At 39.1% G+C, this 24,192-nt stretch overlaps 1 protein-coding gene across 1 annotated transcript; it reads left to right on the forward strand.

Moving 5' to 3' along the window:
• Window positions 1–2,630: 2,630 nt before the first annotated feature.
• On the forward strand, window positions 2,631–24,192 carry GPR132 (G protein-coupled receptor 132). Its single transcript, XM_072428334.1, has 2 exons — window positions 2,631–2,856; window positions 21,147–24,192. The coding sequence occupies exon 2, from the start codon at window positions 21,156–21,158 to the stop codon at window positions 22,257–22,259; it is 1,104 nt and encodes a 367-aa protein (XP_072284435.1). The 5' UTR covers window positions 2,631–2,856; window positions 21,147–21,155; the 3' UTR covers window positions 22,260–24,192.

Raw genomic sequence — 24,192 nt, forward strand, 5'->3', positions numbered from 1 at the left:
GGTTAAAAAAGCTTCCGGAAGCATCTGGGGGGTTAGTGAGGTGATTGAGTAAAAGTTGGAGGGGTCATAGAGGTGTGAAAAGGCCAGGGCGAGAGGAGGGGCAAAGCAATTTAGGCTAATTGGGAAAAAGTTTCCGGCCCGTCCCTTGTTTTTGCTGGGGTGGCAGGTTACAGGGTTGTTTATGGTGGGCGGCTAGGTTTCTGGAAGGCAATGGTATGGTGTTGGTTTTGGTGTTGTGTGGAGTGTGGCGAACCCAACTGTGGAATAGGTGTCCTCTGAGTTTTAAAAGGGGTAGTAAATAGGCAATTCTGTTTAAGCGCAGTAGGGGTCTGTGAATGGCTTATATCGGCACTGAGCCCAGGGTTGTGGCTATGGCAGCCCTGAGATTGTGGGGTTTGGAGGCCTTCCAGGAACAGAAGCCAAAAAGGTCATGTGGTTGGGGTTTGGTTAAGTTTTGTTTCAAATATTGGTAAGTTATTATAATGTGTGTTATGTAATAATAAAGTGAAACTGGTGGTTTGATAAGTAAAGGATTTGTGTTATAAAAGAGCGACTGTTCCAGGGGGCTTCAGAACCACCCAAGTCATGTGCAGGTCAATGGATCACAGGAATTATAAATTTGAGGAAGGATGGGCTAGGTAAGTTTGGCTCAGGGAAGACGGGGCACAAAATAACTGGGCCTTATTCAGAAGCACAATTATCCTTTAAAGAATATAGGAATATTGCACTACAAATTCTGCATACATTAAATAGGAACAAGCTAAAAAAGTGATATCATTATGGGTGGCCTCCACCTCTAGCCTCCACCACAAGAGGAAAAACAAAAGAAGATAACTCGTGTCATAAGGAAAACAGACTGGAACACCTGGAAAAAAAAAGTTTGTATAAAGATTTTTATGGAATCCCTAAAGAGATGCTTTATAACAAATGCTTAAAGAGGAACTAAATTTAAAACTCAGAATAAAATACACTTACCTTCAATCCCGCAGGGCAGTCCAATCACTCTGGGGGTGTCTTGCATTGGGTCCCGCGTTGTCCCAGCATCCGTCCCCGAGTGCCACGGCATCCGGTGTCTTCATCCTATGTCACCCAACCCAAGCACAAGATCAGGTGACAAAGGATGGGAAAAAAATTGCCGATCTCACTGCACATGCGTGTGCATGTGAAATTTGTCTCTTTGCGTGAAAAGGCTCCTTCTGCACATACCTGAGATGCTCGGGCAAGCGCAGAAGGAGCACCCAAGAGCCTCCCAGGATGCCTGACGTAGGTATCCCAGGAGGCTTTGTGCTCCCATTCATTCTTGACCGCCTAGGTGGCTGAGAATTAGAGGGCAGTGCTGCACCCTTTTTTTTTTTAAAAAACCAAACAAACATACTTTTTACTCTACATATAAAGGTTGTCTACCATTTTATGTAAAGTGAAATGAAAGTGATTAAAACTGCTATGTGTATAACAAAATAACTAAGCTTTAATGTTTTAAGTGTATGTAAAGGCTATGTAGACGTGTGAGATGATTCTGCAAGCTGCGGGGCTCGGTCGTCCGACGTCGTCCATGGATCTGTCCTGGGGGGTAATTTACACTTCCCTGCCCAAATCTCCAATCATTTCATTGGTGAGTTTCAGCATAGCACAATTACTTTGGAATACTACCAGGCAGTGCTTTTGTATTTATAAAAAAAATTGCTATTCTAACTATAACACACAATAATAATATAATTTATGATGTCGCTATATATTCAGCCTGTATATATTTATTTTTCCTGTCTTAAAATGGGCCCTTGCTCCGGATTACCAGCAAATATTGCTATACAACACAAGATGTGTCAAACACCTGCTTACGTGCTGCACTCTGTGGGTTCTCCGATCGGTTTATATATTTTGCCAGCCAGCAGGAGGATAAACGGTGGGTTGTTGAGGATATCTGACACATCCAGAAGTGTCGAAAGTGGTATAATTATAGAATCTTAGACCCAATGTGGAATACGGACCTGGGCATCTCTTCTGCAGCAATTCTGCGTTTCCGCCGATGGTTTGGCTAATTTGAGCAGACTGACAATCTAATTTTTGGAAAGGCCCACAGACACAGGGAAAACATAAAAACTCCTTGCAGATAGTGTGCTGGCCCAGATTCAAACCAGGGACCTGGCGCTGGAAAGGAATGAGGGCTAACCACTGAGTCAACTGCACTGCCAGACAATGGTCATGTAAGGGGTCCCTACAGGCCTTCTAGAGGGGCTCAGTCTTGTTTGAGAGCCCTTCAACCCATTTTTCTACTGTCCATCAGATACCTGCAGCAAAACTAGTTTTACAGGACAAGCTTCCTTTCATTTGGACCCTGTTTGGATACCTTAATCTTATCTCTTACAAATATATCTTCAAACATTCAACACTAATAGTTAATTTGCAAGAATAAATGGGAACAAAACAGGGGACTTTCACTTACATCACAATATACATTTTCATTTTTTGTTCTTTTTATCTATACTTTTTATGTCTGTGAAAAATTCCTCTAGTCAGTTTTCCTACTCATTTCAATCTAAAAAAACAATTCAAGTTGGCAGCACATCCGTCCTTGGTTCACTTTTAGTTTTAGAACTTCAAGACAAGCGCACAGGGTTGTGGAAAGTTAACTAGCAGAGTTCAGAGAAAATCAGACTTAAGAGAGTTCCACAGATGACAAACTGGAAAGTACTATTCATACTCTTCTGAGATTCTCACTACAACTCAATACGTCTGGTTCACTCTGAAACTTCCTGTTATGTTAACGGATTCGAGAAGAGCAAGAACTGTTCAGAAGAACGCTGCTTAGAGAACTTAGACAAAAGAAGAGTGGAAATGTTCCACGCTCCAAAAAAGGTACGTCTGGATCTATAAAACATTTATTTTATTCCATATAGCGTCTGTAGGTGGATGTAGAATGCATTTCATCAGATGCTTTGTAGGACTGATGTGCACTTGACTCCCTTGAGAATTCTATACACAGAGCACATGGGACTCAACACCTTAATATTGAAATATTCAACATTGCTTATTAGGCTACTCAATTCGCAAGACCACATCTGCTTTCAAACACATTTATTTACAAAGCTTTACAGAAGACATAGGAAATAACAAAGTGCAAATTATAGCAAGCAATAGGAATTAGGTTTTATGTGTCCATCTGTGTGGAGCAAATTAAATTCTTTTAACGGTTAGTTGTAACTATTGCTTTGTACAGGTGCAATATGAATATTGCTGGCAATGCTTTATTTAAGTTACCAAAAGATATTTGAGATGTTGTATATAGACCAAATTTTCAAATCCAACAAAAGAAGATAGTATGCAAAGTGCCATGTTCTGTATAACCAATTAGAGTTTTGTTTTTTGTAATTGGAACAGTGAGCGTTATTGGCTGCAACGGGCAGCCTTGTATTATTAAACTTTTTGATCTTCATCTTAGCGTGTTACTTTTTTTTGTGCATATATTCCAGAAGTTAAATTCTAAAGATATTAAATTTATATAGTAATTGTTGATAGTAAAATAATTGCTGATAGTATTGTTGCTTTTGTTCTTATGTTCTAGTGCTTTTACTGCTGTTTTTTGTTATTAACACCTACTCCAAAAAAAAAGGAAAAAGTAGAACAGTAGTGAATGTGTTGAAGCTATCTTGGTGATGCAATGAGGTTTCTATACCCTGTTATTTTCCTCTGTGTTTTAGCTAGGATATCTTCCTACGTAAGTCATACTTGGGGAAATTCTTGCTATTGTATTTGTAACGGCCAGATCTGTATGTAAAAGAATGTCACATGTGTACAGAATCCTCCGCATATGTGAATATCATTTTCTACTCTCCCCTGAGACCATTCTGTTTCTCATGTGCTTATAAATATATTCTCTATGTTTTTTAAACTTGGTGTTGCTGTCATAATGCCTTTTATTTTGTATTTGCTGCTTTAATATGTATTATATCTGCACAGTTATTTTTTTCTAGAACTGATCCTGTTTTTTATTTATTATCATTTTACGCTAAATTGTCAGCCATAGTAAACATTTAAAAGCAAATGTCCTGAGCATATTTCAAAAGATGTCTATTGCTTTCAGTAGCCAGAAAAACCATCATCTACATGTTTCTGTTGCCAAGGGGCTGATTGAAAATGAAGCCCTGTGAAATATAATTTTACTATATGGACATTGTCTTCCAAGAGAGAGAAATACCAATTGGCAGAGTATTGTTCTTACGTCAGACCCTTTAAATAGACTTCATTATGGGTGAGTAAGCTTCTGCAGGTGGCTGCACGTTTTTGTAGCAGCCTCCCAACCTATTCTGCCATAGCCAAATGCCAACATTGAGACCATTCTAACAGGCAAAGCATTGGCAGCGAGGCTGCTCATCCTAGGGCACCTAAGCATGTGGAGGTGGTAAGCGGTTTGGCTTGGCAAAAGCTTCCCTTGTCTGGCCAGCCCAGCATTTTGCATAATTTGGAAGTTACAGTAGGTTTGTGGTGTTTGCATTACATGGTGTATGCACTCTATACCTACAGCAGTTTTCCACCACCCCCTTTTCTTGTGATAGGATCTCTTTAAAGTAGCACTTTTCGTTTCTAATTCTCAAGCAAACATTTTCCATAACCACAAAATTTAATGTTTGTTGCAATTACTGAACTAGTGGCAATGCTTAAATCATTTGGTGAGTAGTCTTCCATCGAAACAAGTCCCGTCCCTTTCAATTTTACATAAGTTAAAAAATGAATAAAGGGTGTAGGCCTAGAATGCATGATGCTTATCTGTGTCTACAACCGAAGTAGCTTGGTAATGGCCAATGTGGCACTAAACCCTGTGAATATGCCTACTAGATTGTAAGCTCTTCGGGGCAGGGTCCTCTCCTCCTGTATCACTGTCTGTATTAGTCTGTCACTTGCAACCCCTGTTTAATGTAGAGCACTGCGTAATATGTTGGCGCTATATAAATCCTGTTTATTATTATTTTAATATTATTAATATGTGCAAGGATGTACAGTGGTAATAAAACATTAATTGACCTCTACCTTAAGCTCTAGTGCCCCGGGATCGCAGTGATTCTCAGGGCTGCATTCATTCTTGGAGCCCTGGGAATCCTCCTGTTTGCGATCCCGGGGCACTAGAGGTTACGTAACCTCTAGTGCCGGGGATCGTAATGGTTTCCTCGATCTTCCAATGGTTTTGGGAAATCAGTTTGCTGAAATTTTGCGGACCCATCGTAAGTTTGAGGAAATTTGGCATTCTCGCTCATCCATAATACTGACATAATGACAAACATTGGGAAACATAGAGGATTTACACACACTTTATTTCCCCTCTCTTTGACTCCCTCATATCATAGACAGTTGTAGAGTAGAAGTTAATGTCTTCTATGCGGCTGTTCAGAAAACCAATTCTTAGTAATTCTTAGTAATTTTTGGTTGAGAGACAATTGGAGTTTTTCTCTCCTGTTGAAGACAAGAGGCCTGTGCCATTGATTCCGGACATTATTAAAATAGGTGACCAAGGTTGCATCAGCCAGGTACTACAAACATCTCTGCTTTACAAACAGAACCCTGATCATCTGTTCAGAGATGCTACGTAGTACCCTGTTCAATAAAAGGTATGATGTAAGAAGGAAAACCATACAAGTACCTATGCAGGTGGGAGATGAGGTGTACATGTGATTGGATGAATGGAAAAGGGCCAGATAACAGTACCAGACTACTACCAATAAAATGTTAAGGTAGGTACACAGGGAAAGAGGATGGTGTCTCTCTCTTATATTTGGTGCCTAGAAAAAAATATTTTGACTGAGAACTTAGGACTGAGGAAGTAAGTATAGTAAGAGACCTTTTAAGCTATGCAGGGACCCAAGAATGAAGGCCAGTTGAAGTCTACATTAACTGGGGCCCAGTTTCTGAAGATTCCTCCACACTTTACTTACTATTCAGAGGTTGATTGTCATTCCAGAGAGGTTCCCTGCACTATTTACCATAAACCGTGTTCAGAGACAACTTATTTTACAGAAGAGTGTGAAGAAGGAGACCTCTCAAGCTCTGGGACCCAAGAATGAAGGCCAGTTGAGGTCTACATTAATTGGGGCCTAGTTTCAGATGATTCCTTTACACTTTATTTCAGTGTTTCTCAACCATCGTTCTGTGGAACCCTAGTAAACTTGTGGTTTCCTAATATTGTTTTGATGTCTCTGAACCAAGGCCAACATGTTTTTTTTTCATCTTTCCTTTATAACATGAAATGCTTGATGGATTGTAATTTGTTTATTTAGCATTTCAGATCTGCAGTGGTTTTGGTTTTTCAACTGTCATTACATCAGCAATTTATTGGAAACCTAGGGAGAATTTAATTTTTTAAAAATTTGTTTTGAACAGGCTAGGGATGGTTGGATTCCAAAATTCCCTGGAGTTAACTTTTTTTTACAACCAAAAATTACTTTTTTTACTCTTCTTCAAAATATGTTTGTTATAATTACTAACCTAGTAAAAAAAACTGATAAATTGTGTGGCTCACTTAATAAATAAAACTCATGTTTCTTGTTCATCTACCATTATTCCAGCCTAGTACCCTATATATATACAATATTCACTCCCTGAATACGTAGAATGGCAACAAGCAGAAATCAGCTCTTGATTTAATAGAAATTCCCCTTACAACTCTTCTTGGTAGAAAGAAGGTGCTGCCTGGGGCTGAGATCTGCTAAAGCTGTATGGTATCACATTTATAGAAGGGCTTTTTTCACACCCTGTATCTTCATAATCTACATTTCTGTTTTATTATTGTAAAATAAGGTAGTTCTTTGTTCTGGTTTCATAAACATACTGAGAAACTTCTTTGTCAGAAATATAATACTTAGTAGTTCTTTTCTGGGAAAACATATGTTAAACCTATTAATACATAACATGTTTTCTTTCATTTAGTATTTTCTCTATTGTACTCAATATTTCTTTGCATATTCGTTCTTGCTTTTCTTCATTACTTTTCTCGTTCATCCTTTTAGCAACTATCTTAACATTGACATATGACAGTGAGCTGGCAACAATTGAAAGTTAAAAAAAAGTCAGATTACAAAAATACAACTTGTGTACTCTTTAAAGAGGAAATAAACTCGAAACTGCTTGAAACAAAAAAAAAACATACTTTCAATCCTGCAGCGCAGTCAATGAGGAGGTGTCTTCCATTGGGTGCTGCATGGTCCCGGTATCCGTCTTAATGCCGGCGCTCCGAGTGCCACCATCTTCTCCTCTTCTTCCGCGTTCTTCTTCCTACGACACCTGATCCAGAAGCGAGATCGAGCGATGTAGGTTGAAAAAAAAAAACTTGCCAATCCTAATGCTCATTTTTCACAAAAAGGCTCCTTCTGCGCATTCCGGAAATGCTTGAGGATGCGCAGAAGGAGCAGGATGTGTGACATAGGTATCCTGAGAGGCTTTGTGCTCCCATTCATGCTTGATTGCCTAGAATTAGGGAACAGTGCTGCACTCTTTTTTTTTAAAAAAAAAGGGTGTTGCACTTAAAATAAACATAAACAAACAGAATTTTTACCTTGCATAAAAGGGTTATCTACCTTTTTATGTAAAATGAAATTTCTGAGTTTGAAATATTTCTAAGTCTATTGACTTATTTTTGGATGAACAGCATTGCACTAAGTCAACAAGTCTGCTCAATCTGAGTTTTTCATTTTAAAATGAAATTTCTGAGTTTAGGTACGCTTTAAATAGTTACATAACATAAGTACTTGAATCACATCTCATCATGTTATCAGTCTCCTTTAAACCTGTACTCAGTGGTGCAAAAAATAAATGAAATGGAAAGTACCAATGACATATCAGGTTCTCCTTTCCTGCAAAAGTTGATCAAAGTTGAAGACTTCCCAGTTCTCTTTGCTCCTTTAATGTCTAATTTGCATGCTTTAGGCAGTGCCACCTCGTTTTCAACGGCTTGCCTAGAGTTCAGACTTAACCACAGAAGTTAAATACTTTCCATGTCCTTGTCATAGCCAGATAATACAGTCTTCTATGGTTATTCACAGTTCTTTGTGCTTTTCGGACCTGATGTTTTGGCACTTCATGAGGGGGGTTACTAAAGGAATTTAGGTTGCTCACTTACCAAGGAGGGTTTTCATCTTGGAAGGGATGATTCTCTCAGCTTAGTGAATGTGGTGCACTTTGCAATTAATACCCAATCACCTGCATGTAAATCTAAAAAAAAAGGGTCATTTCAGACCCGTGGTGGGCTGCAATGTTCTGCCATGGACGTGACTGTAGTCCCAACCGCTCTCATTAAAGAGATTGGGAGAATTTCTTTACAAGTCACTTTTTGGTATGTAGTTGGTGTTTAAATATTTTTGCTGCAGCTGTGAGCAAAGGTTGTTACTTGTAGTGTGGTTTGCCACTCGCAGGCGCACAACATCACTTTTTTGTGCGTCCGGGAACTGCCAACTGAACAGTTTTCCACCCCAAGGAAGGGCCCTTAGTAGATCAACATTTCTGCAAAAACTAAACTGTGTTACCTTCCCTATGAGGTTTATTTGTGCTTAAGATCACGCCATAGATGTGGTTTGAAGATTAGCCAAGACTCTGCAAGAAAGTGTGCTCACCATCCATAACAAAACCTTAGGAGCATTCAAAGTGCTTGATATCACAGATATTACAGAAACTGTTTGAGAAACACGGTAATCAATTGCTGTTTCCTTTTTTCATTTATGATCATGATTTCATTCATGATTGGGAATTGAGCACATGCCATATCAAGATACTGAGTAAGAAAAAAAGATCATTTTTGGTCTCAGTGAATTCAAGTGGATTATTAAAGCTCTTAAAGACTGGAGAAGATAGACTATCATGGGAGAGCCTAAGTGATCTAGCAAAATTGGAATGGATCTGGTCCAGTATTGAAACCATTTGCCAACTAATACCAAATTATTTTTTTAAATCAATTCCAGATTTGCTGAATCATCCAGGTTCTTCCATGGTATTCTATCATCTTGGAGAACTTTAATAAATCAGGCCCAGAAAGTCTACACTACCAATAATGACATGCTTGTCGTTTCTAGGGCCATTCTAAATGAAAATACAGTAGAGGTTCTAACAGTTCCCCGCATTATATAAAACTAAAAAAAAGTTTGGTTTAAAGAAACACTTTAACACTTAACACCTAAAGTAACTTTTGTGTTCTAGCTATTCCTTCCACATTTCAAAAGTTTTAAAAAAGGCCATTATTCTGGAGAGTGGACAGTAAAGGACTAAAGCTGCGTACACACTTCCAATTTTTATCGTTGGAAATGAACGACGAACGAACGACGAACGATCGATTGGGCAAAAATCGTTCGCGTTCAAACGATCGCATCTATCGTGTGTACAATATCTGCGAACGATCGTGTCGTTATCTGTATGTACAGGATCGGTGCCATACGATCGTTCGCAGATATCGTGCAGGATCGTTCGTCGTTCGTTTACCAACGATAATATTTGGAAGTGTGTACGTAGCTTTAGCAATATTTTTGCCTGTAGGCTCCCTGAATCTGAACTTTTTCCTGTTACTGTCATGTCTCATGGATTTTTCAGCACTGTGTCTGTGTGGAGTTGAGCATTCTGGTAGTAGGACTTTGCTTCCTCATGCCAGGGCTTCTTCATTGATTACTAGTAGTGACATAAAAATCACGCATAAAAAGTGCTGAAAGTATAGAAAGAATAAAGCAGAAGCAAGACACTAAGTGTACCTTCAGGCATACCTCCTAACTTTCTTAGGAAACTTTTTGGTACTTTCCCTGCTGTGCCTCCAATTATTCAGATCACAAAGAATAAGCAAAAAAAATAAGCAAAAATAAGAAATACAGTAATTTGGATTAAAGATTAGGAGCAGTTTAGAACTTTTGATAATTATATAGTTTTAATACAGTATATGTATATGGATATGGTCCAAAAAGTCCAAAAAGAGGGTCCTCTGTGGGGGAAAGAGAGACAGAATGATTTGGTCTTAAAAGATAGACAGTTCCAGAAAAGATACAACGTATGGAATTGTTAGTAGCAGAGGATGAGAATAAGATGGAGCAATACAAGTTAAAATGGTCAGCATGGGACTGGTTCAAAGAATCGCCCCAATTTAAATTGCTCTGGCCTTGAGCCTAACAGAGTGCATGGGAGCCGAAGAGTTTTGATACAGCTGGGTCAAAAGTAGACTTAGAGACTGAACCCGAAACAGGCCAGTCGGGCACCCCTATACCCCCTGCCCAAACCTACCCCTACCCCTGGGCTAACTGTTTTGATCTTGAACAGGGATCCCTGATGAATTCCCGGATGCACCCGGGGAGGTTACAGAGAGCGGTAACAAGGCTCTCGAGGTTTATTTGATTTCAAGGATCCCTAACATTTGGTATGTCCCCCTGTTTAGGCTATAAAAATTTAGTTTGCTGTGTGTGTCCCCTTCTGTGTTTACCCCACACCCTTTACTGTACCTTCCCTATGGTTGTCCCCAACCTATATCAACAATGTTCTGTATATGAAAAGTGACACTTGTCTCATGATGTTTAATTGCAAACGTGGGCTTTGAGCCCCCAATTTCTATGCATGTGCCATTTTCTATGTGTGTTTTGTTATGTTAAAACCAATATAAGGATTAAAACAAAAGATAGACAGTTCCTCTAATTTAGGAACATTTGGGAGAAATGTGAAGGTCCTCAAGTACATTTTCCTTTCCAGCGAGGACAACAGTTAGCAATAGATCAGTGACATCACTAAATCTCCCTTTATAAGTTCATGACACTAGTGGTCAGGAGAGCAGGGACTTAATGCTAAACTTTAAATTTATAAAAAAACTTTCCCTTGCAGCCGGGCAATTTCCACACATCAAGGCTTAGACACTTGTTTATGTCTAGGGGTGATTTAAATAATAATTCTTACCTACATCCCCTTATAATGCAGAACTATGGGTCTTGCACAGGGAATGAGGTTAGTTGCTGTAACCACAGGCTGGATTGGTTCATGGTACAGGCTGTGAGGGACAGGTCTCACAGAAGTGGAACCTGCATGGGAACATGAACTAGGGTAAGAAAAAGTACTATTTAAATCAGTGGTCCTCAACCTGCGATGGAAGAGTGGGCGAGTTGTGTCCAAAGATACAACCCACCCACCACCCTGAGCCTGCGATGCGTACGGCAGACATTGTCCACGGCTCCCCCAAGCGGGGTCCTTTTCCCGGCTCCGCTGGGGGTGCACTGGCCAGAGCCATGGCCCACCTGTCAGACAGCCTGATGGACCGGGAGGTTGTGGACCCCTGATTTAAATCACCTCTAGACATCTGATCTCCAGCTTAAAATAGGCACTGGAATGGACCTTAAACCTGGCCTTGTAGATTTATAGCTTATAGTACAGGGGTGCTTAGTTACGGTAACATAAGAAGTACACAGCTATTTTTACCAGGTATTTTAGACAAAAGGTCGATTTTTCAAGTAACTGTTCAGGCACTGCTATCATTTTAGATGTTCCCTGTAACATAGCAAATCTTTACTTATTGAGTGCAGCTCCAGGTTAGTTTAGGCAGATAACATGGTCATCTAATTCTTTGTGTGTATCATCATTATGTTTTTTTTTCCATTATTTATAGTTTTTTTAATTCATGGAGTTCACTAAAAAAATGTTCAAGGTTTGCTTGTTGCCATGTTGAACTAGATACATGAAATGTTATGGCTATGAAGACATTCCACTGTCAACTGTTGATAACTGTAGACAGCTGAACACAGACACAAAGGCTGCAAGAAAAATGCCCAGGGATTATCCCTGTTAAAGGGTCAGATCCAAAACTGGTAAGTCAAATCACTCCGTTTCTTACAGGGTATCTCCTGGGGAACAAGTGGAATGCCTATACATGCCTTTAAAGTGCAAACCAGCTGACCTGCTTAATAAATGGGTAAAGGGATCCTCTAAAAAGCAGCAGTATAGTTGTTTTTTTTTTCTTTGTATGGTTGTAAAGAAAAAAAACATAATTATGAAGCAGAGGGATGTGCTTTACATATCACTTTTCGCTGCACTCATCCCAGGACCCTGAAGCTGGTACAGCACAAAAGACCAGCCCAATTCTTTAATGCAAATTTTGTAATAAAAAACAGAGAGACTCTGTGAATGGAGTAGAGGAGGTCCCAGTCCATTGTGTAGGGCCGGATACACAGGACTGGCCAATTCTCTTTAATGGGTCAGGGTGGGGTGTGCATAGTGTGGTGTATTAGAGATCACAATTGAGAGATATCCAATATTATTAATAATAATAAAGAGGACAAGGGGAGGTTTTTGTTGAATATTCTCTCCCATTATTTAATTCATATAATATAGCTGGATCAACCTCCAGTAAGTTATAAATGAAAAGGAAGGAAAGGTTAGAGAAAAGAGGTTTGCGGCTCACGGAGATGTTTAATGAACTTGTTTGTATATTTGTAGCTCTACATATTCATTCACAATAGCTCTGGCTATCCACACAGAAACAGGACTCACATCAAAATGCTTCCAAAGGACAACAATAAGTAGGTTGGCATAAGAGTGAAATCCCTGAAAACCAATCCAAAGCAGTGGCTTGATGTTCCTTTTTGAAGGATTTAGCTGAAGATTTAGACAAGCTCAGGATCAATCTCGAGATACATCAGTAATTTGAACCTTCAAACTTTAACTGCTTGTTTATTCACTTGAGTTATTCAACACTAAAATACCGCTACACCCGTACAATAATCTATCCCTGAGGAAGCCCTTAGTGGTGAAACGCGTTGGATCTCGTATGGCAAAACGTGGTTACCCTCATTTTGTCTTTTATGACTATTTGGTTAACGTATGTATATTTAATGAATACCTAAACCCTGTGAGTATTGTAACAGGTGTTTTAACAAAAACGTTGAATTTGTACTTGTATTGTGTATGAATAAGTAAAGCTACAAATATACAAACAAGTTCATTAGGCATCTCTGTGAGCCACAAACCTCTTTTCTCTAACCTTTTCCTTCGTTTTTATTATTAATATTATCCAGTGTTTATATAGCGCCAACATATTACGCAGTGCTGTACAAAGTCCATAGTCTTGTCCCTAGCTGTCCGTCAAAGGGGCTCACAATCTAATGTCCCTACCATAGTCATGTGTCATTAATACAGGCCAACTTTGAGGGGAATCCAATTAACCTAACTTCATATTTTTGGAATGTTCATTTTAATATGTCTTTAGAAAGCTATGAATTCCATAATTATTTTTTTTTAATTTTAGTATTTTGCCATTATAAATTTAAAAGGTTATCTGGGTGTGGTCAGGTAACCCATAAAAGGGGGATCCCTGCATATGAGTTCCTGCGGGTGAGGCCATCATAAGGGGTTCCAATCTACCAGTAAGAATATAAAGGTATGGTACCCATCTTTGAGTGTTGCAACACTTCCTTTTATATTCTTGGAGCTATAGGTTGGCAGGATCATAGTTAGGAATAAGGACGAAGATCCCGCCATTATTGTATCCATAACATTTAAGAAGCCAAGGTCAAAACATCATTACATCACTGATTTATCACCTAAATCTTAAATCTAAATTCAAAAAGTGTTATTGACCTGCAATAAGTTTTTCATATGTAACAATTTTTTATTACTGTGAATTTTTTAACCAACCCAATGACTCTACTAAGCACATTTCTTTCAATTCTGAGCAATTTTCTAATAAGCATAAAAAATCCCAGTTGTTTGGAGGTTTAAAAGCCCCCTCTTCATTGGAACTTGGTACTGTTGAATAAAGCATGTATGTTATACAGTAATTCTATAGAAACTTTGGTATATAAGACAAGTTACTTTGAATACACACTTCCAGTACAAAATTAGAGTTAACTGAATGAAAAACTTTTTTTTCTTTGTAACTTTCAATATTACTACTTAGTTTGACAACACAGTAGATTGCTGAAACCACAATTAGTAACTGGAAACACCTAAGTATGTGTTTAACTGCACGTCCCCAATGTAGAATATGAAAAGTTAGAACTAGAATATTTTTTTTTTAGTTTTGCCGTCAAAACATGGAATTTTAAGGCACATTTCAACCTTGGTCTGTACATATGTAAAATATTGGTCTCCCTAAAGTTACCATTTAAAAAAAACACATATTTATCCCTGTCTTAGTGTGTATTACCTTAGTGTGAATACTCATTGCTACTGACCCTGACTGGCTTATAGTGCTGCCTTTGATTCTCTGAGTTTAAGTGCTGTTATACAAAATCACCAAAGTGACACCAAATCAGATAAAGGTATTTATAATACTTCATTTAGGTGTTAAAAGTTACACAATTTTGTAAATATTTGCAAAAGGTCTGTTCCAGAACACAAAAGGTTGGGAATATACCAAACAATGTTAAAATCTTGGTGCAGGAGAGGAGTGCAGAAGGCATGGTAATGGACAATATGTGCTGGAGAATAGTGTGGAGAGTAAAGGACAATGGGCCTGATTTATTAAAGCTCTCCAAGGCTAGAGAGGATCAGCGCGTTGGGTGCTGCAAATTTCTTCTCTACTTTCTGGTGCTTCATCCTACGTCATCCAACCCAGGCGCGAGATCGGGTGACGTAGAATAGAAGAAAAACTTGCCCATCTCACTACGCATATGTGAGATTGGCAATTTTTTTTACCACGAAAAGGCTTCTTCTTGGGTGCTCCTTCTGCGCATGCCCAAGCATCTCGGGCATGCACAGAAGGAGCACCCAAGAGCTCCCCGGGATGCCTGACATAAGTATACTGGGAGGCTTTGCGCCCCACTTCATTCTAGATCGCCTAGGTAGACGAGAGTTAGAGGGCGGTGCTGTACCATTTTTTTTGTGCAAAATAAAGGATGTTGGACTTACAAAAAAAAACAGAATTTTTACTTACTATAACAGGGTTGTCTACCCTTTTATGTAAAGTGCAATTTCGGAGTTTAGGTACGCTTATGGGCAACCAAGTACTGTGAGGGTGCAGCTAGCCTCCCAAGGTTGAACAGGGGTTGTCTATAGGTGAACACTATGGAGACAGATTGGGGAATTGGTGCTTGGGTGAAGCATTGGCACTTGCATTGGCACCAGGGGCTTTAAAGTCCTATGCCAAATTTTCTGCAAGTTCAGAATATATCTGTTGATCTTGCCAGAAATATGAAATCCTTGTCACTTGATCAAAAAAAGACATCAGAATCAAAAAAAGACTTGATCAAAAAAAGAGGTCAGAAGCAGGTAGGAAAGAAATTGCCAACTAACTAATATTTCAAATGGAAGCTGAACACATCTGGAAGTGCACAGAAAACTGTATAGAAAACGTTGTGGAGCAGGTTAAATATTTTCATCGTTAAGTGGCAAATAGCAGAGTTATTGTCATTTTAATATTTTTCATGGTTTAATTTAGTATATTTCAGCCTTTCTTAATCTTTTTTATTACAACGGAACCAGGAAAAAAGATCAAGGTTTCTTTGAACTCTTGTTAAACCCAATTCATTAAGGCTCAGTGTGGAAAATGGCCTTTCCAGTGGTGGTCCACATCCCATTTATACAGAAAAATAAAAAAATCTCTGGTACCAAATGTCCCTGATTTAGAGGCACTCTACCTATTTTAGTATCACATACGACTCTTTTTGTTTTTTTGTTTTAGTCTGAAGAATAGACCTCTATAAAAAAAAATGTTTGATTTAATCACCAAAGGAGAACAGCCTGGAGCCGATGCGAAGAGGTGAGTGGAGGGCCAAGCATGACCAGGGGCTGGGGCAAAGCAGAAGGTGAAAAGGTGTTAGATGTAGGGGAGGTTAGAATAGGTTAAAAAGAGAAAGTCCAGGATTGGTTAAAAGTTTAAAAAAAAAGGTGAAGCAACTAAGAGATACAAAGGGGGTAAGGAGCAAGTAGAGGCTGATAGAGAGAAGAAAGGGAGCAAACTTTCCTCCTACGTGCCCTGGTATGGGGGACTTAGGTTGAAGGAGTGTAGTGGAAGGCAGTTGGGGTCCATCTGTTAGTGGGCTCGGTGGCATATGGATCCCCAAAAGGGTAATAGGTGTTTTGGGATACCATTTAGGTGGTAGTTTGGAAGGGGCTGCGAGTTGTGATTTTGTTCCCAAGCCAGTGTGATCTTTGCTGGAGACATGAGCCAAGTTTGGCCAGTCCCTCCACTATACGGTGTGATGAGGAAAGTGGTGCCTCTAAGGGCTTCCAACCTGGAAGGTTGTAAGGTTATAGTCGCATAACTATTGTATTTGTTTGTTATGTTATTTTGATATATTATTGTTTGATAGTTATTGTTTGTTTGATATATGTGTTTTTGTTAGTTGTGTTAATATGTTATGGTTGGTTTTTTATGTTTAATAATACAGATACAAAAGAAATGATTCCATTTAAATTGTGCCTAAACGGTCATTATGGCCATTTTGGGGTAAGGAAGAGAGTGTGTGGCCCCACCTAGTTAGTTTTGATAAAAGTCTGCCAACCCCAATTAAAGCAGAAAAATTGAAATATTAAAAAGAGTCTTTCCCAGTCTTTTTCATTACTTCATTTATTCTGCTTTAATTGTGGCAAAAGTCAACCTTGTGTGTTTAGCATACATAAAAGTATCCAATCATAGACAATACAAATTATCAGTGACAACATAAGCAGTATGTAATATATATAATAAACCATACGTAACAGACAGGCATCCCCTGGATGGATTTTTAAGGGGTTTGCCTTTTGTAACTAGACATACAGTTATCTGACTGCATGGGAAATATCATAATGTTTATAACCAGAAATGACGACATTTCATTTGATGTATCAGTGATATCGTGAAGTGATTATATATTATGACATTTCCTGATTTATTTTCATGATTAAATGTTTTGTTATGTTTTGTTTGTCTCATACGTTATTACACAGCTGCTTTGACATTCTCTGTAAATCCCCTGATGAAGCATATTGGCGAAACGCGTCGGGCTGGAGACCTATGACATTTATACCACCTCTTTACTCAGTCAGACAACTGTATGTCTAGTTACAAAAGGCAAACCCATAAAAATCCATCCTCAGGAGATGCCTGACTGTTATGTTTGTTTTTTTATATATATTATTTACTGCCTATGTTGTCACTGATAATTTGTAATGTCTATGATTGCATACTTTTATGTATGCTAAATACACACAGTTGACTTTTGCCATAAAAAAAACAGTCTTTTTAATTATTTCAATTATGGTCATTTTCCCACAAAAGCTTGTATGGTTTCATGTTATGGTTGGATAGGGACTGGTGTCAATTGGGGGGGGGGGGATAGGGTGGCCATCCTAGCTCCCTGGGTCATGGTATACATTATCCCTCTTTGTCATTTCAAAAAGTTGGGCAGTATACACTGGCTCTGGCATGCTGACAAGCTTTTGAACCATGCAGCCACCATCAAATGGGAGATCAGTCAGCCACAGTTCAAGGAACCCTTAGGAACCCATGATAAGAACCCTATCATTCCATAAAACCCTAGTTGAGGATGACGGTAATATATAATCAAATAATCCTGGGAGGTCTGTAATATTTTTGTATTTTGTTACATACTTGAAATACATTGAAGCTGTTACCATTAAGGTCATCTTTTCAAAACAAACAGCAAAGTCATTTTAATGTTGCTGTTGGCTCTTGGTAATAAAAAAAATAATATTGTGATAATTTATTTTAATTCCTTCCTGTCACAGTCTGTCATGTAATCATGTTACTGAAGAGAAAACCAGGACAAATTTAGCTCTGTGGCTAAGGGCTGACACTGTATACATTTTTTAGGAGTTTGTCACAGACTTAATATACAACATGAAAGAATAACTTTTTATTTTTTTGCTGCTGTCCCCATTAAGGATATTTTCCTTACCTTCTGTCCCCATCGTTGCTGTAGAACAAATAGATAGTGTGATTGTTTCTGGGATAGCAAGACATAGATGGCCAAAAACAAAAGCATTGCCAAAAGTTCTAAGTCAAGGGTAGGCAAACTCCGGCCTTTAGGCCAGATACGGCCCAGCCAGTAGACCATTCCGGCCTAACGCCCCCCTGATCGATCCGGCCTAATCCTGGCCAGCAGGGGTCAGAAACCCGCGGCTCAAGCCTCCTTGTTATGCCTCCCTTCCATATTCACCATGGCCAGCGGAGTAAGGGGACATTGCCTCTCCTACATTTGCATTGCAGAGGAAAGGGGTTTCCCTTCAGGGGCGTTCCGGACTCGAGAGAGAGTCTGGCCTAGTGTGCCTTCCTGACCTCCTTAAATTGGCCTAGTAGCCAAAAAAGTTTGCTGACCCCTGTTCTTAGTGCTTCCTACTCCACTAAAAATCTACCAATGTCTACCAATGTACCAAGCAGGTTTGGTACCTTTACAGGGTGAGGGCAAACCTTCCTAATAGGGGCACAGATGGCAGTAAAAACCTATGAGTCTCCTTAGTCCTTGCACATATTAGTCTAGAATCAATTAACCCAATTTATTAAAGCCCTCAAAAACAGGAGAAGATAAACTATCATGGTAGAACCTCGGTGATCCAGCTAAACTGGGTTGGGTCTGGTCCAGGATTAAAAACATTTACCAGGTAAATTATTTTTTATGCAATATATCCCGGAATTGCTGGATCACCCATGATAGTCTATCTTCTACAGTCTTGGAGAGCTTTAATAATTCAGGCTCATTCGGTTAGACTAGGGTTGCAAAAACCCAACCAACCCACCCTAAACTCAAAGGAAAAGTTAGCATCTGCCCCCAGGCAGGTGAAGAGGGTTAAATTACTAGACAGAGCCAAAGACGTCCAGGGAATAGTATAAATAATGTATACTTATTTTTTGGGTAGATTCCAGGGGGAGTGGAATAAAAACAATGAGTTGGGCTTCAATTAGTCATTGTTATTGTGATTGAAATATAACTCAGAAAAGGAAGAAGGCAGGGACGTAGTTTTTGTAGTTTATTGTACTTCTACAGATTAAGGTTTACATATTTTGGCCTGTGGCCCATTTGGGGAAATCTCCCTCACTTCCTCTTTTCTCTGACAGCTGACACCTGGAGAGGAAGCAAAGGGAATCCCTTTAGGAAGCACCTTTGTCATCTGGATATTTTTATACATTTACCCAATGACATTTTTTTTCCAGTTTCCCACCCAATACCTGGAATTTCCCAATTACCATATTTTTAAAATGGCCAAAGTGACATAAGTCAATCCTATAACTTTTCATGATAGACATGATTGCCTTCTATGTAATTTCAGCCCTGTAGCTGTGGTTGCTGTAATTTACATATACATTTTAACTTTGTAAACCACACAGTATGAGAAAATATCAGTTGCAGTTTATATTTTTTTCTTTTCTTGAAATATCTGTCAATGGAACACGCAATTGTCTGACACATAGATCACTTTGCTTCTTCTTGTTAACTTCTAACAAATGTACAAAAATACAATGAATAAAGTGGAACTAAAGTTCTACTTTAAAAATCTGAGACCAGGCAGGGATTTATTGCAGAAAGGTACAGGCCTGCCATAAATATTCATACCTGCTCTTCATTTGTCAAAATCACTGAGTTGGGTATAGAATGTGCTCAGGGGTGTCTTAGTTTTAAAGAAGGGCCAATAGAAGTTGTAAAGGGGAAAGGGTTATTTACAGATTAAAATATTATATAAATTTTATTTACAATAAAAAGGGAACCACTTCTATCTGCAGGTCCTATGGTAATCACATTAATTGCCCATCGCTAGTGAAGTCTTATTTAAAGAGGAAGTAAACCCAAAACTACCCACAACAAAAAAAAATCACATCGCAAAGCAGTCGATCCATCAGGAGGTTTCTTCCATTGGGACCCGTGTCGCCCCATGATCCGTCTTCAGGCTGGTACAGAGGGAGCACCAGGCGTGGCCATCTTCTCCTGTCTTCGTCTGTTCTTCTTCCTACGTCACCTGATCTTGCACTGCATTAGCACGAGATCAGGTGATGAAAATTGGTAAAAAACTTGCCCATCTTACTGCACATGCATGAGATCAGCAATTTTTTCCTATTGATAAAAGGGCTTCTTTTGCACATGCCAGAGGGAGCAGCCAAGAGCCTCCCGGAATGTGTGATGTAGGTATCCCGGGAGGCTCTGCGCTCCCATTAATTCTTGATTGCCTAGGCAGTCAAAAATTAGGGGGTGTTGCTGCACCCTTTTTTTTAAACAAAAGGGTGTTGCTCTTTAAAAAAAACTGTAATGTGATTTTTACTTCAAATTAAAGGGTTGTCCACTCTTTTATGTAAAGTGTAAATTCTGAATTTAGGTAAGCTTTAGGAGGTCACAGCACAAAGTTGTCCCAGATTTGAGATTGTTATCACAGACCTCTGTAGACAGCAATAGTAGACTTTGGGTAGGTTTGGGGAGGAAATACCACCAGGTGGTGAATTATCACATTGTCAACATTATGTATGGCTTTCCCTTTTACATATTTATTTTTTATTTATTTATTTTTTTAACAAATTGCCTGCTCCTTTCGCCTTTACTGCTGCACCATTAAAGACTTAAGTGGAACCCCGCAGCCTCCTGGTAAACTTATGTTATATCTCTTATTAGGTTGCAAGCTGCTGTGGATGAGCAGGCATTGAGCTTCCTTCCTATATCATGTTTCATCATATTTATTTTTGTAAGTGGATATCCATATCTGTAAATGTGAACCAGATCTACTTAGGGAGCAGGTTCAGTGGCACTGGTACAGTACAAAGGTGTGCATAGGATCTGGGGGCGATACCCTATTTTATATTTGTTTTACGTCACTGTTGTGTCTTGAAATGATGTAGAGCTCCCAGAGTAGAACCAAAAACCAGCACAGTATGATACAAAAACATCTGACACTTTAGAAAACCTCACATATTAAAAAGTCACAGTGCTTCACTAAAGGAGCAATAAAGGGGTAAGTATAATAGTTTCTCTGCTGATGTGAGACCATTTTTTGGAATGAAAAAATAAAGAAAGATTAGGGTTGCTTTTATGTCTAGTGTCTGATTTGTTTCAATAGAGAAATAAATATTATATTGAAATGTATTGTAATGCATTTAGACTGCTGCATGTCCTACAATTTAGTATTCAGTAAAGTGGCTCTTTGGAGTTCTCTAATATGATTTGCTAATGACTTTGGCTTCAGTGGGCTCCTGAAGATCTGTAATATTTATTTTTCTGTTCTGTTCTGTTTTCCAGTAACTGAAAATGAATAATTCTTGGGATCTTAACTTCACAACGATGAACTCATCCAACAGCTCTGTTCCTGAGCGACAGTGTCACCCTCCATATGATGACAGCACGTTCTTTGTCATTGTCATGTACAGTGTTGTCCTGGTTATAGGCCTGCCGGCTAATATTTTAACCTTGTGGTTGACATTTCTACAAATCTATAGGAAGAACGTGCTGGCAGTGTATCTGTTCAGCTTGTCACTAAGTGAAATCATGTATCTTGGGACTATTCCACTTTGGATTCTCTATGTACAAAATGGACACGAGTGGCAGTGGGGGCCTTTGGCATGCAAGATTACAGGCTTTATATTCTTCAACAATATTTACATAAGCATTCTCCTCTTGTGTTGTATCTCTGTGGATCGTTATTTGGCTGTGGAATATGCATTGGAGTCCAGAGGGGTTCGGCGCCAAAAAATTGCCATAGGCGTTACTGTCGCTATTTACAGCATGGTGGCACTGATTCATTCCCCCGTTTTCATCCTCAGTGATGGTGATCAAACAGGGAACCAAACCACCTGCTTTGAAACCTTACCAATACCTTCACACATTGCTCACTTTTATGTCGCCAGATTCATTATTGGCTTCCTGGTCCCTTTGTTGACCCTGATGTACACCAACTATGTCATCAAAAGAAGGATCGAGACCAGTGTCAGCTTTACCAGCCGGCAAAAGACCAAAGTAAAATATTTAGCTATTGCCATCATCATCATCTTTATGATCTTCTTCGCTCCGTACCATGTCCTGCTACTCATCCGAGGAATTGCTTATTTCTTGAAAGACAACAACTGTGATTTTGAAGAAAAGATTTACACGGCCTATTCTATATTTCTGTGCCTGGTTACAGTAAACAGTGTGGCTGATCCTTTTATCTACGTCCTGGTCAGTGAGAATGTCCGGAAGGACATCTGTAGGGCCCTGAGAGTTTGGAGAAGACAATTATTATTTAACACCAAAAGTGATAACAGTACTTACCAGCATACCCACAATTCTCGGGATCTGCATGTAGATAAGGACTGCTCGACACATAGTGGGCTCGGTATAATAGACACACTGCAGGACAGATATTATTCCCATTGACTGGGAGAAGTGTTTCAATATTAAATCAAAAGACTATGAGGTCGATTTATAAAGTGAAACTGACATTCACTTAAACATTCCCTGGTACAGAATCTGTTACTGCTTTTGAAACACATAGACATAGAAGTTTCTTCACCAGGGAATTTATTTAGTTTCAGTGAATGTCATATTACCTGCTTTATAAAAATAGGACCCTTAAATGTGTAATACTCAATATTTTATGTATATTTATATTTTATTTATTGTCTTTTTTTATGCCATTTATATTTTATATCCCAATACCCCTGTTATGGTGTATTGTAGTGTTTATCTAGCCAATGGTGTTCACTCTCCAAAAATATCTTACCTTTTACTTATCTTACCAGGGGCCCCCTAATCCTCCTTTTCCTTACCTGGCAATTTCAGCTATTGGGCAGAATGTGGCCTTCTTCCCTGGAAAAAGGAGCCATTCGCAAAACCTATGTTGCCCTGGTTGCTGACATTGCTGATTTCAGATGTAGTGGTTAAATAGAAAGGTTTGGAAAGGTAAGCAAGATAAGTATAAGGGGGTCAGGGCTTTTGTACAGAGGCTAATGGGCAATGGGCCTAATTTATTAAAGCTCTCTAAGTCTGCAAAAGATAGACTATCATGGGGGGATCCTGGGTGATCCAGTGTACCTGGAATGGATTTCCTAAAAGTCATTTATTAGTATTAGTCCAAACATGGATCCGTCGCAGGTTTGCCAGATTACCCAGGTTCACCCATGATAATCTCTCTTCAAACAGTTCCAATGTCTCTTTAAGGCTCATTGATACTGAAACACAATGAGCGGCATTATGCACCATGTAGAGCAAGGGTCTCCAACCTACTAATGGGCCACGGTCTGCGGCTCTGGCCGGGGCACCCCCCAGTGGGGTCAGGAGAAGGATGAATTGCAACCCCGTATACATCGTAGGCTCAGGGTGGTGGGCAAGTTATGTCTCTGCACACAACCTACCCACTCTCCCATTGCAGGCTCAGACCTACGATGGGAGGGTGGGCAGGTTCTGGTTATCATGAAAACACTCTGGGGGAAGTTTCTTCCCTTTGAGTGACACACGGCTCCCCACGAATGCGCAGTCCAGAGTCCATAGATTTAGTGGTCCTCGAGCTCCAAAAGGTTGGGGACCACTGTTGTAGAGCATTGAGGGTCAGTGTGTTAAACAGCTGCAAATTTTGTCAATGCACATCAGCTCACAAAAAAATTGGATGTGGCAATGTAACACAAAATTCAGCTCACTATAATGAAGGTGCATTGCCAGACACTGTTGATGACAATACACATCCACAGTGAGTTACCAAGTGTCTGGGTGATTTATGTTATAACACGTGTTATGGTAAAAATGAGCCATCCTGAAGGAAAACAGAAACTTTTAATAGTATATTGGAAAAAAATAAGTACATTTAGCTTCTTGTGTCCTTTGTAATTTAGGGTGTTTTTTTTACATTTTGGAGTTACATATTAAAGAGACCCAATCTATTAGCTAAAAAACAACAGGCGACTGCAATAAAAGAGGTAGTATACACAACTCTCCGGAAGCCCATGTCTCCCAACTTTCCTTCTTTCCGGGGCTGCAGAATTAGTCCCTTGTAGGAGTGTTAGGGTCTCTTTAAGTTTCCAAAAAAGTATAAAAGAATTTGGAAACTGATACTTCTGGTTGAATCACCGAGCTCCATCTAGTGGACAACACTGGTAGCTGTGACCAGGGGGAGCATATTCCCCAAATGCATGGCCTGTTCCATACAAATCCTACACTTTACAAGACTTTGACTATTGTACTAAACAAACAAACAAAACAAATTACTGAAAGCAACTGGTTCTGTAATATGAAGCAAGTTTATTTTGAAATAATGTTTTAAATGATCAAAGTTACTTTATGTAAAGAAATAAAACTACTTCTTTTTACAAATGAA

Source organism: Pyxicephalus adspersus, chromosome 12, assembly GCF_032062135.1.
Source record: "Pyxicephalus adspersus chromosome 12, UCB_Pads_2.0, whole genome shotgun sequence".
Lineage (NCBI taxonomy): Eukaryota > Metazoa > Chordata > Amphibia > Anura > Pyxicephalidae > Pyxicephalus > Pyxicephalus adspersus.

What these genes read in the sequence shown, in the direction of transcription:
- GPR132 (XM_072428334.1), top strand. Translation starts at nt 21,156, where the DNA reads ATGAATAATTCTTGGGATCTTAACTTCACAACGATGAACTCATCCAAC.